General features: G+C 35.3%; 2 protein-coding genes across 5 annotated transcripts; one reads left to right on the top strand and one right to left on the bottom strand.

Annotated features, from left to right (window-relative positions):
* The first annotated feature begins 87 nt into the window (after nucleotides 1-87).
* On the top strand, nucleotides 88-10,329 carry LOC128243935 (furin-like protease kpc-1). 2 transcript variants are annotated; one of them, XM_052961953.1, is made up of 13 exons: nucleotides 88-282; nucleotides 528-725; nucleotides 1,129-1,242; nucleotides 1,895-2,038; nucleotides 2,280-2,371; nucleotides 2,580-2,677; nucleotides 2,955-3,145; nucleotides 4,134-4,325; nucleotides 5,264-5,376; nucleotides 5,599-5,705; nucleotides 8,390-8,504; nucleotides 8,768-9,063; nucleotides 9,461-10,329. In XM_052961953.1, the coding sequence occupies exons 1-13, from the start codon at nucleotides 88-90 to the stop codon at nucleotides 9,697-9,699; spliced, it is 2,094 nt and encodes a 697-aa protein (XP_052817913.1). In that variant the 3' UTR covers nucleotides 9,700-10,329. The 2 variants fall into 2 exon arrangements, with proteins under 2 accessions (XP_052817913.1, XP_052817912.1); XM_052961952.1 differs by having other exon boundaries at nucleotides 4,134-4,343.
* A 1,761-nt stretch (nucleotides 10,330-12,090) lies between these two features.
* Nucleotides 12,091-16,444, bottom strand: LOC128244933 (uncharacterized). Of its 3 annotated transcripts, XM_052963090.1 has the most exons (3): nucleotides 15,988-16,022; nucleotides 13,703-14,074; nucleotides 12,091-13,281 (listed from the first exon to the last, which is right to left on the bottom strand). In XM_052963090.1, exons 1-3 carry the CDS (start codon nucleotides 16,010-16,012, stop codon nucleotides 13,070-13,072), a joined length of 609 nt encoding a protein of 202 aa, XP_052819050.1. In that variant the 5' UTR covers nucleotides 16,013-16,022; the 3' UTR covers nucleotides 12,091-13,069. The 3 variants fall into 3 exon arrangements, 2 of the variants coding, with proteins under 2 accessions (XP_052819050.1, XP_052819049.1); XR_008263012.1 differs by lacking the exon at nucleotides 15,988-16,022 and adding an exon at nucleotides 16,354-16,444 and having other exon boundaries at nucleotides 12,091-14,074; XM_052963089.1 differs by having other exon boundaries at nucleotides 12,091-14,074.
* Nucleotides 16,445-18,528: the final 2,084 nt, after the last annotated feature.

Here is an 18,528-nt window from a genome sequence, read left to right as displayed (position 1 = left end):
TATCAAGTTGACGCAAGCATTCATTGTGACCATAGACTCTTAAACAGATTTTCGTTTAAGGAAGATTTTAAATGTAGTATTGTAAACATGTACTCGTTTTCATGTGTTATGTGTTTTTTATCGTTTTATCTTATGTCCAACCTTGTAGGAAATGCTAAAGGATGTATCGACTATGATTTGGACTTGATATATAGTGATAAAATTCTAGTTAAATGCCACTCAGACGATTTCAATATTGTCAGGAGAAATTTCATTCGCCATAATGTGACATTCCTATATAAGGTAAGTATTACTAATCTTTATCATAATTTCAACTTATTACATTTAAGGATTGGTCGCATTTTTCTTGCATTTGTGCATAAGGAACGACGAAGTAGGGTTCGCAGGAGTGTGTTCCATTACACATGTTTGTACTCATACAGCCTGATAGATGAAAAGAATAAAATCATTGAACGGCTTATCCGTCAATAGTCAAAACTATTTGTCGGATAGGTTTGGACAACAAGATTTGTGTTGCATAATTGTAGGTGGCCCATAATGTATATGCGTTTAACATATGGATGGCTGAAACAGGACTCAATGCTCAACGAGAACGTAACGAAGCAGACCTCAAGGATCCACGCGAATTTAACATAGCCGAGCTCAAGGCTTCACGAGAACTTAATGAAACAGAGCTTGAGGCTCTATACATATTTGGTGGAAAAGACGCTTTTGGAAATAATCGGGTGTGTATACGTAAGAAAACATTTTGCATTATAAATCATAACTGAATTGTTTAAGTTGCTTTTAGATACAACTCTGTTCATATCATTAAATGAGCCATAAACAGCTCAATGACAAGATATCAAATTCATATCACGCGTTGAACGCTATTGAATCAGTTTAAAGATTAGGCAGGAGTTAATCGATCTTTCAATAAACAAGTCTACACCTTGCAATCTTGTAGGGAAGAAGTTTTAAGCATTCATGTGACTTCAAGTGACTACATGTAATTCAATACGTAAACAAGATAAAAGAAATAATTTAAATAATAACAATAAGGGGTCCTTCCGTTAATAGTTGATGGATAAGATTTAAACGCTATGAAGTAAATCACACTGAATTGCTTATTGGTTTATATGGTTACAGGTAAAGTACATTCAACAAGGGGAACAGTTGTTCCCCAATCCGCACGTACTACCGCTTGAGAGGCATACCCGGGATACACGAACTATTTTTGAAGATAACCGGCAAAGGCAACACGTACGTCCATTGTTATTTTACCATATCTTTGTACTAGAACATGTTATAATACTCGTATTTTGCAATTCTCCAACTTAGTCTACTTATGTCATGCCATTACTGTAACATTTATTGTATACCCATATCGGGGAATGTGGGGCAAGAATATGAGGGTCAACAGGATTAAGGTCAAGGTCAGCGTTTTTTAAAATTGCCCGCAATATAAACTGTTTGTCAAATAATCATAGAACTGTACTAGTATATAAATTGCCATTGACCATTGGATGACCCTATTGGTTTCAGGCAAGTACGTCAAAGGGTTGCGGTCTTTGTAACGCATTTTTAAAACACAAGCATGCAGTCTTGCAAGTGTTTCTGACAACGTTGCACTCGAAGGGTCTCTGGGTGTTGACATTGTATAACATTTTTGTGATTAGTTATAGTAGACTCAATATACTTCAATGCGTTTGATTAATTTATGATATAAGAAACATAAGACTTTGTGTATCTTCGCTTATACAAAAGGTCACACTCCTGTTAGCCAAATATTGAGAGCTACTTACTTGATTTGAAAGGGAGCCTTTTAATTTCTCAATTATAATAATACTTTTGTAAGGTCAGGATGATCAATACTATAGTTGATTTGATGTGAATCATACTGTGTTATCCACAGTCTGGCATAGTCTGTTCACCGTTCTACGATCCCGCTCACCACATCGAGGACGCCTGGAAGGCCGGTTACACTGGCAAGCACATTGTCATTGGAATAGTGGATGTCGGCATAGACGGGGACAACCAAGAGCTGAAAGAAAATATTGTATGTTGATATATAGGTCCTTAATCTTCATTCATAATGATGATACATTATGAAATCCTGGAATATGTCACATACGAAATATGGCATAATAACTTTCCAACATAACATCTTTAGCATATTTACAATCGGTACAATCTGCTAATTTATATAAAATTCCACCAAAATACTGCATATTTTCATACTTCTCTTTAAAAACACACACACACACTTATTGTTTGATGTCTGTGTTGTATCCTTGTAGGCTGTTGAATACTCACACAACTTTGTGGATAACAACAATAACTATGCACCGGAGTATTATGGAAATTATCCTGAATTAAGCACACTCACAAAGTAAGAGAATACAATTGAAATTCAACCATTAATTGAAAACTTATGGTAATGGAACTTTTTCATTTGGTTTTCTTTCAATAAAGTTGCATTTGTATCGCTTTTTTGGGGTGAGACTGGCAAGTGTTTCTTATATTCAGTTTTAATGGACTCGTATAATCGTTCTCATATTATACAATTAATGATGTGTAAGCTTGAATTCCTTGTGCAGTCATGGCAACGCTTGTGGGACCGTGGCCGCTGGCGTTTGCAGAAATACAACGTGTGACCCCTGCAGCTGTGGTGTTGCTAAGGATGCAAAAATAGCTGGTACGTTACAATATTATGGAATGTGAGTACATGTGTTTATAGTAAAGTTTAAACTATATGTTCCACCAGTGGAGATTAGTATATAAGAATCAACGTGTCGAGAGTTCGGTCTATGGGTCATGTTTTGTGTCTAAATAAAATATCCTAAATTACAATAGTGTCTTCAATATTATGGTGACACAAAGAGGCACACCCGAAATAGTTAAACTTAGTTAAACTACGTAGTATAATAGTGAGATATTGTAAAATAATGAATTATGTTCTATACTTTTCAAAGTACTCAAAACTGGCAAGGTGATGAAGTTCAGAAATTGGCCCTATCCCGCGATGGAATCCTCCGCGTATGCCGCTGCCCTTGGGTACAAACACAACCATATTGCCATTTATTCGTGTAGCTGGGATTTCAACAAGCCTTTTACCAAACTTGACTTTGCATCAGAAAAGGCTCTTTTCAAAGGATATAAGGCAGTAAGTACCCACAATATTTGATATATATCAATACCCGCGGTAAAGCATCGTCTGACCCAGTTCAGTGTATTTTTCAGTTACACACCTTTTGGTAATAGAAAAAATTATAGTTATCAAATAGTTTATCTGCAACGCGATTGTTTTAACTTTGTAAACTTGTTCATGATTAACTAATACTTGAATGGAAAGATAACGTAGGAAATGACAATTTATCGGAGGTTATCGCATAGTAAACTTAAATTGATACATGCCTTTTACGTGTTTATCTCCTGAGGCCGAATTGAGTTAGCTACTATGCACAACTTTAACACTCTAGTATTCGAGATTTGTGCTCGAACAGGTTTCGACTCATTTCGTATTGATAACTCCATAAATGTTTGACACCATCTATTTTGAATGCAGTTTTTAAAATGAATCTTTTTTTGTGTGTTCTCTCCTTGTTTGTACAATGATGCATTCATTATTAAACTATAAGATGGTTAGTGTGAGTTTTGTTCAATCGCTGTCTTTGAATAAATGCAATGTACCTTTTAAATGTTAACAGCTGATGTCTATTCTGAGTCGTTGAGTACTTAAAATTACTTGATCGTATTATATGTTAATTTTACTTTATTCTTCATTGCGTTAAAGTTGATAAAGGCTCTGATCAGGCTTATATTTTAAGGTTTTAATTATTGATCAATGTTTGGACAAGATGAAGTTTGCGGTTATGCGCACATGTTTTATAAACTCTCAGTTAACTCGCGTTCAATTGAACTTCCATGGCAGTTATCCCATCTTAGATTGATAAAACGAATGATACGTATGTGATGCGTTTGTGGAGTTCGTACGTTTGTTCCCCCCGTTCGGTGTCGTTTAGTTCCTTTACTTGTGCCTCCTGTGTCTTTGGTTTATATTTGAATATCTTGCTCTTGCCTTGTACCTGAAGTTTTTATTGTATTATTAAGAAATGTGCTCTGATCTCTAGTAACAGGAATGTTCATTTTAGGGTCGTAAAGGTCTGGGTTCCATATACGTGTTTCCAGCAGGAAGACCAGGTAATGGATTTTCAAACAGTCTGTATACGATTGCTGTGAACACTATCGGTGTCAACGGGACTTTGCCCGGCCGCCGATTCGTCAACACGGCAACTCTCGTCTCTGCCTTTGGTGATGGAAATACTCGCCATGACTCCGGGATGGTAATAAGGCCATTACAAGTTTGTATCAATATCTGTCGCAGAATATTGTTTTAAATATATGATGTATTTTGTGCTATGTTTTATGACTTGCTCAGTTTTGTAAAAAGAAATTAGTTTCTATTGATACTAAAATTAACTAGATAAAATGATGTTTGTTTAAAAAAAATCCAAATGTTTTTACAACTGAAATGAATGATTATTTAATGGCCAAAGTATATAACAACTAAACTTAATGATAAGTTTAGTATTGACACAGGTTTTAAAATATCAACATTTTTGATCCGTTTTTGCTTAGTTTAATATAAAAAAACGACATATTTTAATTTGATTTTAATCTTAAATTTTCATGCTGATTTGAAGAATCTTATATTTATAAATCCATCAGAGTCCTTAGCAGGCTTGTTTGTTGGAGAGTGAACAAATCACACACAAAAACATTTACTAGTAGCTGTTATAAATATTTTTAAAGCTGACACGTTCGCAGTCTAAAACGACCCTCTTGTTAAAACGACTTTCTCTGCAGCACTATTAGTTTATAGCACATCAACAAAACGTAAAAACACAATCTACTGCACTCTTACTCCCAAATAAGATTTTACCAAAAAGGATGAACAAATGTCGAAATCAATGGTTCTTATGAGGGATACCGAGTTTAATTTGAAAGAAAGGTGCAGAGAACACAGTATTTCTATTTTATGAGACCATAGAAGATCACAGAAAGTATTTTAGCATTCACCAATCATTTAACATTGTTTGCATTTTCAGCTATTAAATACACGTTTACAATCTTGTTATCAGTACTTTCTTATGTAGTTAGTAGCTTAAGGTTTATCACTCAACATTTATATTTGTTATACATATGTATGTATTGATTTTGAATAAGAGTGTCAATTTAAGATTTATTACGTTTTATTTTTTTCCTTATACTAATATTGCAGTGGACAACTATGCATAGCCAACCAAATACTACTAGATGCTCTAACAAGTTTTCTGGTTCATCATCTGCAACGGCGTTGGTGTCAGGAATAATAGCGATAGCTCTGCAGGCAAAGTATCTAGTTTTTATTGATATCCTCGATTTTTAAAATGTATAATAGTTTATGATAAAGTAGTTTTCCTATAGGTTCATATATATTATTAGATATGTATTGGTTAATCTTCAATATTTCTTTTATATAATAAGGCTCTGTGACATTAAAATGGCCAGTGTGCACTGTGTATTGGTGCAATTGACAGGTTTTTTCTAAACGTGTTTATGTGTTTTATATTTCAGTCCAAACCTTACTGTTAGAGACATAAAACATATCCTGGTTGAATCATCCACTTATACTGGACTTGAGGAAACTCCAAATTTCAAGCAAAATGCAGCTGGAAAGTTTTGTGAGTATCTTCCAAGATCATGTGACGTATGTTGTTTTTTTTAAATGTGAGGTTAAGTGCTCGGCATCCGGTTTAACCCTTTACATTTCAATGCGGTAGCGCCAACATCTATTGATCACGGTAGTTAAATATTTGTGTCTGTTGTCTTGTGATGTTAAGTGTCTCTCATATAATGCAAGTTGTCTTATGCCGTTGTGTGTCTCTCGTTAAGTGTATGTTGTCTTATGACGTTGTGTGTCTCTCGTTAAGTGTATGTTGTCTTATGACGTTGTGTGTCTCTCGTTAAGTGTATGTTGTCTTATGACGTTGTGTGTCTCTCGTTAAGTGTATCTTGTCTTATGACGTTGTGTGTCTCTCGTTAAGTGCATGTTGTCTTATGACGTTATGTGTCCGTCGTTAAGTGTATGTTGTCTTATGACATTGTGTGTCTCTCGTTAAGTGTATGTTGTCTTATGCCGTTGTGTGTCTCTCGTTAAGTGTATGTTGTCTTATGCCGTTGTGTGTCTCTCGTTAAGTGTATGTTGTCTTATGACGTTGTGTGTTTCTCGTTAAGTGTATGTTGTCTTATGACGTTGTGTGTCCCTCGTTAAATGTATCTTGTCTAATGACGCTGTGTGTCTCTCGTTAAGTGCATGTTGTCTTATGACGTTTTGTGTCCGTCGTTAAGTGTATGTTGTCTTATGACATTGTGTGTCTCTCGTTAAGTGTATGTTGTCTTATGCCGTTGTGTGTCTCTCGTTAAGTGTATGTTGTCTTATGCCGTTGTGTGTCTCTCGTTAAGTGTATGTTGTCTTATGCCGTTGTGTGTCTCTCGTTAAGTGTATGTTGTCTTATGACGTTGTGTGTCTCTCGTTAAGTGTATGCTGTCTTATGACGTCGTGTGTCTCTCGTTAAGTGTATGTTGTCTTATGACGTTGTGTGTCTCTCGTTAAGTGTATGTTGTCTTATGACGTTGTGTGTCTCTCGTTAAGTGTATGCTGTCTTATGACGTCGTGTGTCTCTCTTTAAGTGTATGTTGTCTTGTGACGAAGTGTGTCTCTCGTAAAGTGTATGCTGTCTTATGACGTTGTGTGTCTCACGTTAAGTGTTTGTTGTCTTATGCCGTTGTGTGTCTCTCGTTAAGTGTGTGTTGTCTAATGACGTTGAGTTTCTGTCGTTAAGTGTGTGTTGTCTTATGACGTTGTATGTCTTTCGTTAAGTGTATGTTGTCTTATGACGATGTGTGTCCCTCGTTAAGTGTATTTTGTCTTATGACGTTGTGTGTCTCTCGTTAAGTGTCTGTTGTCTTATGACGATGTGTGTCTCTTGTTAAGTTTATGTTGTCTTATGACGATGTGTGTCCCTCGTTAAGAGTATCTTGTTTTATGACGCTGTGTGTGTCTCGTTCAGTGTATGTTGTCTTATGACGCTGTGTGTCTTTCGTTAGGTGTCTGTTGTCATATGACGTTGTGTGTCCCTCGTTAAGTGTTTGTTGTTTGATGACGTTGTGTGTCCCTCGTTAAGTGTCTGTTTTTCTTGTGACTTTGTGTGTCTTTCGTTAAGTGTCTGTTGCCTGATGACGTTATGTGTGTCTCGTTAAGTGTCTGTTGTCTTATGACATTGTGTGTCTCTTGTTAAGTGTACGTTGTCTTATGAAGATGTGTGTCTCTCGTTAAATGTATCTTGTCTAATGACGCTGTGTGTCTCTCGTTCAGTGTATGTTGTCTTATGACGTTATGTGTCCGTCGTTAAGTGTATGTTGTCTTATGACGCTGTGTGTCTCTCGTTTAGTGTATGTTGTCGTATGGCGGTATGCGTCTCTCTGTTGTCTGAAGACGTCTCACGACAAGTATATGTTGCCTAATGACGTTGAGTGAATCTCTTGATGAGTGTTTGTTGTCTTATGACGTTGAATGAGTTACCCGATAAGTGTCTCTTGTCTATGACGCTGATAGAATCTCTTGTTGAGTGGCTGTTGTCTTATGACGTTGTGTGTCTGTCGCTGATTGTGTGTTGTCTTATGACATCATGTGTTTGTCGCTGATTGTCTGTTGTCTAATGACGTTGAGTGAATCTCTCGTTTAATGATTGTTGTCTCGTAACGTTATGCGTTTTGTTTTTTTTTGTTGATTGTTTGTTGTCTTGTAACGTTGAGTGGATCTCGTTCTCGTTAAGTGTCTGTTGTTTTATGACGCCATGTAGTCTTAAGACGTTGAGTGAGTCTCTCGATGAGTGTCTTTGGGCTTAAAACGTAGAGTGCCTCTGGATGAGTGTCTGTAGGCTTAAAACATTACGTGTGTCTTTCGATGAGTGCCTGTAGGCTTAAAACGTTGATCGCCTCTCTCGACGAGTGCCTGTAGGCTTTAGACGTTGAGTGCCTCTCTCGACGAGTGCCTGTAGGCTTTAGACGTTGAGTGCCTCTCTCGACGAGTGCCTGTAGGCTTTAGACGTTGAGTGCCTCTCTCGACGAGTGCCTGTAGGCTTTAGACGTTGAGTGCCTCTGTGAATGAGTGCCTGTAGGCTTCAAACATTTAGTGTGCCTTTTGATGAATGTCTGTAGTCTTAAGACGTTGAGTGAGTCTATCGTTGTGTGCCTGTCTGACCTTGACCATTTGCAAGGATCATGGTTTAAGTGTAAGCTGTTGTGTTAGCCTCTGTAATTACCATCGCAGTTCATACAAAATCTTGATTTGTTTACTTTTTAGATCACAGTGCATTTGGCTTTGGTTATCCGAATGTGATGGAAATGATTCATTACGCACAAAATTTTACACCTCTACCAAATTTGGTGCACTACTCCGTATTTGTTGCTGATGACAGGTATTTTGTCAATTATCAATTTCTGCATCAATCAATTTATATGAATAAATTATGGCTTTTTCAGATATATCACGTTAATTTACTTGCATGTTATTAACTAGTTTTCATGATTGTGACATCTACGTCCACTGGACCGGATGCATAGTATATGAACTTCGTATAACTTACTGTCAATTTAAGTGGTAATGTTCTCAAAACAAAGCCTAAATCTCTTAAGCCTTATGATGTTATATATGCGATTTTTGTTGAATTTCATTATCTAGAATATATGGCGATAAGCGGATTGTGGACCTTTTTTCAAACAAGAGTATCGACATCGAGCAGATCACAGTAGATGTTTGGATGAAACTTCCAAAAGAAGAGAACGTCGTATTGCATTTGATTTCCCCCAGTCGCACGGAAGCACTGCTACTGGATACGATAATCAACAGGCCTCCTGAAGACGTGGATGTGGACAACCGATTGCATGTCCACACAGTATTCCTGGTGAACGCATTTTGGGGTGAAATAAGTTATGGAAATTGGTCATTGGAACTCCGTTTACAAAATAGACAATCCTGTAAGTGCATATACGAAATAGCTATTTCACATTATTGACATAGTTTGACAGTTTTCATTGTATAATTGTAATATATCGTATTATATTCTTGAATAACACACCAAATACAAGGATTACCCGTTTATCCTAGATTACAACTGTTTAATATGCTTTATTCTCAGATAGGGTTATCTATAGTTTTTAAAGTGCTTTGCAATATTATCTAGTTAAAAAGAATTTTTTGTGGCTCCATTGTAACGAATACTGGTCGCTTATAGAATCACTTTCGAGAACCCAACTCCATTTGTAGTGTCATGAACAAGTTCCCATGGTGGGGCTCGAACCCACAACTTCGTGTGTATGATACCACTTGATCACTCTTACCCTTTCAATACAATACATACTTTGAACATTTCAGTTCCCGAACATGACCTTGGAGCCATTAATATCACATTTTATGGAACACAGAAGGACAACCTTAATATAACCGGCAACGGAAAAAGAACCAATGAATATGACCTTCAGAAAAACGGCGTTGATAATAACGATCGAAAAGTAAAGGGCACACAGAAGTACAAAAATAATGTCATGAATAATACATGTAATATAACACTAATAATCATATTCAGCATTGCACTTTTTGAAAATAATTTTTGACTAGTTTGTTCCATTTATGAACAATGAAAACACTAGGCTGAAGTGAAAAAGATGTAACAAAAGGAGAGACACTTGTCAGAGGCTGTATTTTCATTCTATTTGAGCATTATGGCTACAATGAAGAAATTGATATGTAATTGATCCTATGCAACATAATGATCGACGTGTCTAGATTAGACAGATAATTAGAGGACTCAACAAGACTCAGCTGGTGCACAATGTGACTGCCACATGATATTAAAGAACTTTACATGAAGTAATTACTGAAAATGGTATATATTATTACTCACTATTTTGAAAGAATTTTTATATTCTTCAACCAGAGCATGTTAATCAATGTTTAGTTGCTACACTCATATTGCATATATTTAACGGTAATTATTGAGCTCATTTATGTGATATGCCATTTTCTGGATAAGCCATTTTTCAGTACGGAATACACGGTACCCTTTCACCCACTTGCCAGTTTTTATATTTTTATCTATTCTTCATTTACTTCTTTAGATTTTATGTTTTTATTTATTCTTCATTTTAAAATATCAGGAACGTTCACTTTTATTTTGTTTGATCTGGATCTTACTGTGTTCATGTACCTTATTTATAATTAAAAATTATATCAGTCATTTTTAACCAGGCTTTGTTATTATTACGAGGATGTCGTTCGAGCGGACGGGTGAGCATTAAACATTCGTTTTCGCCCAATAACTTTAGTTAGGATTGGTCGATGGCGATGAAATTAGAAAAATGGTTTCTGTCGAATGGTTGATTGATAGATAGTGACAAAGCTTGGTGTGTAGGTAGATTATGCTTATGTGAAGAGCAAGCTTGGAATTGTTTTTGAATGGGTTGGGGTAAAGGTTCAGGTCACTGTTGCTAAAATTTAAAAAATATGGTTCCTTCCTAATAGCATAAGTATGTGTATGTTGCTTTTATTAAGAGCTAGCATTGAATTGGGTGAGGTCAAGGTCACTTTTACTTAGAATGAAAAAATGGTTTCCGCCCAAAACACTTAGTAAGGTTTTATGGATAGTGATGAAGCTTAGTAAGAAGGTTACATATGTGAAGAGCTAAGTTGGGATTCCTTTGAGGGGCGTCAAGGTCAAGGTCAAGGTCACTGGTACTTTAATAGAATATGTTTTCCGCACAATGTCTGTGTGTATACCACGTGATAAATGACGTCATAAATGCTACGATGGAAAGCAAAATTTTGCTTAACATGAATATTTAAATCAAAGATAACTTTTCTTTTACAACATTATTTTAAATTAAACAAAATGCGGTCGATAACGCTTTAAGAGCCCCGCATTTTTTTTGTTACCGAAATTTGATAAGGTGATTAGTTTCATCAAACACTTCGACAAACCTGTTTCCAAAATAATGTTTTGACAGTGCTCCATCAGACGGCCGTATTGTGAAATGGTTTGCCGAAGTGTTTTAAGAAACTAAACTCTCAATCAAACTCTGGTAAAAGACCGAAGGCAGGGCTCCTTAAGCGGCGTAGACTGCGCTTTTTTCATTTAAAATGGTGAAGAAATAGTGAAGTAATCTTTGTTTAAAGTATTTATTCAAATCAAACCATTGCCTTCCGACGTAGCATTTATGACGTAATTTATCATGTGCTATACACACACTAAATGTGTTAAGAGCTAGCTTGGAATTGCTTAATTTTGTCTCTAGAAGACCAATTAAGTTCATATAATAAGCAACGAACCTCAGGGCGAGGCTATTCCTGTCCTAGAAACGCAATTTGAAAGATGTTGATAGAAGCTTATAAACGCGAAATACCTTAGCTCTAGTCTAGTTGCTTCGGACAAAATGTGCAGACATAAAGGATGAGACCCGGAGCTGGGCAAATTATTTCACCAGAAGCACAGTTTGGACCTACTAAGAAATAAATCATTTTAGCTCTTTGCCCTATGTTTTCAGCGAATAATAGGTTTCCCTCTGTGAACTCAAATACAATAATAATCTCCATGGTGAGGCCCATCAGCACTGAGTCCAGCTAAGGCTAACTAAAGATGTTTGCAGCCAACGTTTGCGATTTGGTTGCCCGCTTACAGTGTAACAACGATTATTCAAGAGAAAGAAGTTAGCTAACGTGAGATACTGAATGCGTATGGGATGGCTGTTTTAAATGAGATCTTTTTCAGCTTTGATTGCCATGATGTTCACTTAAACCATATGAACAAACCTAAGAGGTCAATGTAAGGTTCAGGTAAAGTTTACACAATCAGTAGATCCATTCCAGATAAAAAGTCGTTTAAAGAGATTGTCCACCATACATAACGGACAACGGAAAAACGGCGTAAGCAATTTCACCTCAGGTGAGCTAAAGGAACAAACACAATCATAGCATTATTGTGTTCGTACAAAATGTATAGTACCGTTTATTCAACATTAACTTTTAATTTAAAATGATAATAAGTACATGTATTAGATATAATTTTGCACTAGTAAATTATAACTTTAAATTATAAGTATAATGACAATATAAAACAAAAAAGCTTAGACATCTTTGTCGTTCACTCTCTACTACTGTCATTTCCACGATGATAATAATAGACGTTAGCAGAATGCGCGTGTTCACTTCCTTTCTTGATAAGCTAGTTTGAACAGATGAAGTTTGAACTCTTTGTCCCATGCCGATACAACAAGATGTGTATCCATAAAACAATTCACTTCCCTAGGGGCAAAACTAAGCTCTAGAGCCTGCAAGACTTGTCCCTCTGGATAAATGCGGACAATGGTATCATTTCCTTCACAGCTCACAAACACCGTGTCATCAGGGGCCACACATGCCCTTGCAGGCTCTTGTTTACGCTCGTCTTTCACAGTTTTATTTTTTCCAGACAAGATGTTAAACATATACACTTTGCTGTTATTTTTGTCTGTCAGTACAATTATTCCCAAACGAATGATGTAGGTGGAAAAACTTTCCTCAAATTTATATTTCGTATCAGGAAAGCCTGTATCTGTAAAGCTTGTCTCATTTCCTTCAAAATCAACAACACACACTGGACATTTGTCATTATCGTATGAGCTACAAAGAAACATTGAGCAGTTGAATGTGGTAATTGAGTAAAAGGGTGTAGATGTTGAAACTTTCGCACACAGTGTTATACAGTTGTTTTGGTCTACCTGTAGAAAATATAATATCGTGCCTGTTGTAACTACAGCTCTGTTTTCTTTATACACACAAACGTCATATGGAAAGATATAAAAATGGAATTTTTTTCCAAGTATTTGCATATTGCCATTTATCAAAAAAACCTTCTTTTTATAGTTATCAACAGCAATCAGTCTGCCATCTGGAAAGAAGTCTATTCCTGTAATGTAACTTTTCTGATTTGTAACATCTTGCCTAACCGATCTAGTTAAATGTAGAGTCTTGTATCCTTTGGTAGTTGTTTGTGTCTTTAACACTGTCTGTTGAATTATTCCCAATTTTTTCTGCGGCTTTTATGTTGCTTTCTAAAGCTTCAGAGCCAGATTCATGGATGGAAGCATCATCTCTGCACAATGTAATCAGTTTTTCCTCACCATTTACGAGGGTTTCTATGACTTGGTGACATTCAGCATGTACTGGAATAGGAATTGTGTCATACGATTGCTTGTTCAGAAATCCACTGATTTCAATGGTCCTCAGTTTAAGATATTTGCAAAGAATAAAGCTTTGATCATGCAAGTTTTTTTCGAATGCAGCATTTAAACTGTTTTCCCATAGAACAAGATCAACCTGGATGTGCGATAATTCTGAAATGTTTTCTTCTTTCGACGATTTCAAAGCACCTGCCAATGTTTGAATATCTTTCATGGCCAATGTCGTATCCCTGTCTACTTTTTTTATTAATCTCTGATTTAAGTAAATCAGCCTTTTTTATTATTTCCCGTTCTTCTTTCAATCCAATTTCATTTAGAGCATGCATACAATTTATAGCCTTTTTATTACAAGCTGCAAGTGTGTCCCGAACTACATTTACATCAACTGAAAACTCATGAATACCTTTTGCTTTCTCACAAAGCTTGTGTCGTGAGAAACCACAAGTCGAACAACAAAACACGTCATGGTCTTCACAATAGATTGTCACAGGATTCCCATGTTCAGTGCATTTATCAAACCCAAACATGTTGACAACCTTTTCCTCGGGATCCTTAAGCTTCCAGTCGACAATATTGTGGCCAGACATGAAGGCAAACGCGTTGTGATGGTCAGAACATTCTGAGCACTGGAACTCTTTGCAATCATGGCAATACACTTGAGCAGCTGTAGTCTTGTTATTCGTGGAGCAAGGTTTACATTGTGGTATTGTTCTTCCCTCAACTGCATCAGCTGCCTCTGTACTCTTTTTAACATCTGGTTTAGAAGCCATTGGACCTGTATATTAAAATTAATACAAATCATCTATAAAAAAATGCCTTGTTGTCTGTGCTTAGCAACAGTTTTCGCACTTTGATATGAGCCGCGACAAACTGAAATAGTTCATATGACGTTAGCATAAATATGACGTCAAATTTTCAAGTTATTGAAATAAGTATGACGATACCCACGGTCTAACGTGAATAAAATAAGGCCCCTCGTTCTTTTGCGGTAGTTTACGATTCTATATCTGAATTCCATATTTGATTTGATACTATAAACGGATATTGCAAACATTTACTTTTAAACCTATTTGTGCTTTCCGCAGCTCAATAAGAAACGTGTTTCATTTACTTTACACGGCAGGGACTACCATTAAACACTGTGGGGGAATGGACACCGGATATAGCTCAAAAAGTGATAATTCGATAAGCGTTTGGTTTTGACACATGGAAAGTTTTCTATCATTTTTTTTGTATTTTATGGTTTTATATTAATCAAAATCGAAGAGTTTCGAATAACTTGATCCTGTGCAATAAAGGACTTGATGGAAATGTGTCTCCTCTTTTGTATAATAGCCCAATTCTCGCCGAAAGTTTCATGATCGCTCACAGATGTTCATTTATGTGGTACGATTTCAAACATAAATCAACAAATTGAAAATCAGAATAAAAACTGAATCGAGCCATTTCTTTATAATAACATTATTTAGTAATGTTTAAAATATCAATACGATATATTTTGTTGTTACGGAGATATTCATACCGTTTTTATGCCCTGGCGGTGTACTGGGGATAGATGAAGCAAATAAATAACTGCACATGGGATAGCTATTAAGTGGACTGAGGATAGTAACGCTGTATTTAGAATAAAGAGACTGTGATAATGATTACGGCCATTTACCTATACGCGAGCTCGAGGGAAATTGTATGATGTTGTCCATATCTAGGGATGAGAGCAACAAAATGTTGCTGGGTTTTTTGTATCTATATGCACTTAAAACTGTTTCATTAATGCAGATTAGTTAACCATGATGTGTTTTTCACAAGCATCAACGTTCGAGTCGCAAATATCTAAATATATGAAATACACCGATAATCTGATTAATTGAGGAACATAAAACATATGGCCGTAGAATTTATGTGGTGTTTGCTATTAATATATATAGTGTTGCTTTGTAAATCAAGTACGTTTTGCACACAGGAAGTCATCAGTAGGGAATGAGATATTGTGATCAAATTTTGGAACACGTGAAGCTTTTCGCAGTTGCTATTACTTAAAACAGAAAAATGGTCTCTGCTCGTTCACTTCAGTGAGAAAGTATTATTGTGACTAACCCTGATAAGCAGCTTGAATATATACGTTCATTTAGGAGCGCATGGATCAAACTCATAGTTAACTAAAGTTTGCTCAATAATTTCTTATCAAATTGTACTCTCACTTTTTGCAGATTATTTGAAAGTTCGAAATAGATATAAATGTATATTGTATATTAACAGTGTTACTATCAAGTTTTGTCCCATTTTAAATGTTATCACCAGGACACATTTCTCAACTTTGAAACTATCCTCAGTACATAATACGGCCATCTCCAGTACAGTACTGTGAACATTTATAAGGGCATATCTTTAACAGTTTTAAAGTTACATTGCCAGTTCTTACAATAACAATAGTTGAGCTTATGCTTGTGAAATCCTTCGATTCAGATTTTTTTATTTATTCGATATATTTCCTAAAAATAACAATACTTGTCGAAATTATCTTACTTTCGAGGTGATCATCTCAGATTTGAAGAAACATTTTTCGTGGTCTGCTTAATCGTAAGCACTTTTAAGTGCACCATAGGCCAAATTTAGCATTCAGCTATTAGTTCAACACATTTGTTTCATTTGTGGATACGGTAGATAAGCGTTAACACAGCATGATCTTACCTCTGGTAAAGAAAAACAACTGCATAAGTGTCTGTTTACTTATCACTTTTTGAGCTATATCCGGTATCCATTCCCACACAATGATAAAGGTCTTATTTTTAAACCGTGCCTCTCGCCATTAATTTGTTCAAGTTGCATCTTGAAAACGTCCCTGAGTACACGGTGGATTTCACCCTTGAACAATATTCACCTGCATTGTCGTCCCATATATACCTTAATCTCTGTTTAAGGTAATGGTACTATAACATGTTAAATCTGACCCTTTGAAAAGATATTTGGTTTAAAACCATTTACAAAGCTTGTAAAAATAATAATAATTAAGATATGATGCCATACATAAACACATTTAAAAGAAAACTAAGCTACCTTTTCTGTTAATTTTAATCCTTTGTCCACCATGTTTTGAGCTAACAAAACACTCATACGATCAATATGAAATTATACAAGGATCTCGCGTATATACAGACAATCAATGAAAACGCACCACTAACAAACTATGAAAAATGATTTTTCACGGAAAAGTGTTTCATTTTCATTCTGAATATACCTGAACTATTCTGCGATAGAATTACCATCAAATAGTTTCCATCGCAAAAACATGAATTTTATGAGAGCTTTAGAATCATACACTGTAAAATTAAATTAAAACACAAGTGTTAATGCATATAAAATGCACGCGCCATGCTCCGCCGACGCGATTATTTCCTTTACAAGATTTGTGTTTTGATAACGTATGATCACGTTATAAACGCTAATAGCACTGCACTGGAAACATTCATCCTGCAAGAGCTTGGATTGGAATTTTAAATTGCATTTTGCTAGACAATGCTTTCGACGTATAATTACTACGTGATTCGCTAGACTACTGCAGCCAATAATATAAAACTTCGATAAGTTGTCCACAACAATCTTTTGGCTAGTTGATACATTAAAACGATTCGATTGGTTAGTAGTTATTATTGGATAAATATTGACCAATCAATAAACGTTATGGTTAACTTCGACCAAACCGAAGACCTCACCGGTTGTAAACAATTGGCTGCACATGAGTATTTTTTTATACTGGCGAGGCGTCTTTGACGTTGAGCTTCACAAAACACTCTTTAATTTTGTCGGATATATACTACGGACTCAATATCATCGAAAATGCCTGGTTAAAATAAAATAATTTATGATATGACTTCTGATCAATCTGTGAGGCATTTTTATTGACTGTCAGTATACTTATAAAGGTTATTTTTCCTTTTTTCTTATTGATTTTATGTCCTTTGCTGCGTTATTTTCTTTTTTCATATTTCTCCCTTGTAGCCGTTTTTCCTTATTGTAACATACGCATAAACTAAGGTTTTGTTTAAAATCAAATTCAGCATTTTTACATTTGATATTTCACAAAATGAATATCCAGTCATCAATAAAGTTTATCTCCATGCACTTATCAAGTTTACATTCTGGTTTTGGAGTTTCTGGTTATCTCCATTTTACTTCGTTCAAATAAATGAGCTTTGGTTACAAGACCATTGTATTATCTTACATTTAATTGCCTAAACATTTCCATAAACCATACTTTAAAAAAAACATGATTATAGATTAGTTTGAAGTATTCTACCTTTACTTTCAGTATAGGTAATATCAGCATACTTTAAAAACATTATTATCGATAAGATTGAAGTATTCTTCCTTTACTTTCAGTATAAGTAGTACCAGTATGCAGGTAAATGTATGTTTTAAAATAGCGTGACTAAACACATAATAGCAATGTACCTGGTTTAAGCTATGAAGGTCACTTTATAGTTTATCAGTGTACATAAATCTTAATGTTTATGATTATATTGATCGCGTTTCATACTTTAACATTTTCATTTAAATATATGAACTATTTAGTTGTCTGAAATATTTACACCAGTGGCCACATTGCAGAAAAATCTTAAGTTAAAAGATTATTTTTGTCTTCAAAAAATCCTTAATTGTTGAATTCCACTAATAGAAGCTGTTCTGTTTAATAGTCTGCAGTTAAAATATGGAATATTTAAAGATGTATAAAACATTTTAAAGCATAAGATTTTTTTTCTCAAGAAATATAACAATTCATGACTTTACATTTAATACAAAATATTCTTAAGATAGGAAGCCACTGTCCATCATCAAAATGATACGCGTTTAAAACGTTTTAATCAGTTGTTTCCAAATAAACATAATTAACATTCGGAAATATTGATTTGAAAGTGATCATGCGATGATTTTGTTCGAAAGGCAAGGCAATTGTGTATATATATGTATATATGTATACACGAACATGATCTGGTTTACAATATTTCTATCATAATTCCCAGTTTGAAATAGCTAATTAAATAGAGTTTTAAACAACATAGCACAATTAATCATTTAACAAGGAACATATCATAACCGGCACGTTAACGTTTCCTCGGCACGTTTACGTTTCCTTAGGTTTCACATTAATTTGTTCATTTTCAGAAAATACGCAGGGACTTCTTAAACGCCTACCGGAAGAAGCGGCCTCAGGCGAATATTGATGATATCATA

Source organism: Mya arenaria, chromosome 8, assembly GCF_026914265.1.
Source record: "Mya arenaria isolate MELC-2E11 chromosome 8, ASM2691426v1".
Taxonomy (NCBI): domain Eukaryota; kingdom Metazoa; phylum Mollusca; class Bivalvia; order Myida; family Myidae; genus Mya; species Mya arenaria.
The sequence above is the reverse complement of the archived record's forward strand: the minus strand, read 5'-3'. Positions and strand labels throughout refer to the sequence as shown.

What these genes read in the sequence shown, in the direction of transcription:
- LOC128243935 (XM_052961952.1), top strand. Translation starts at nt 88, where the DNA reads ATGTACTCGTTTTCATGTGTTATGTGTTTTTTATCGTTTTATCTTATG. An exon ending in ACGCTTTTGGAAATAATCGG is followed by an intron (nt 726 to 1,128) that starts GTGTGTATACGT and finishes ATATGGTTACAG; the next exon opens with GTAAAGTACATTCAACAAGG. An exon ending in AAATGCAGCTGGAAAGTTTT is followed by an intron (nt 5,706 to 8,389) that starts GTGAGTATCTTC and finishes TTTACTTTTTAG; the next exon opens with ATCACAGTGCATTTGGCTTT.
- LOC128244933 (XM_052963089.1), bottom strand. Translation starts at nt 16,012, where the DNA reads ATGCAGTTGTTTTTCTTTACCAGAG. An exon ending in GTTGTTTTTCTTTACCAGAG is followed by an intron (nt 14,075 to 15,987) that starts GTAAGATCATGC and finishes TTTAATATACAG; the next exon opens with GTCCAATGGCTTCTAAACCA.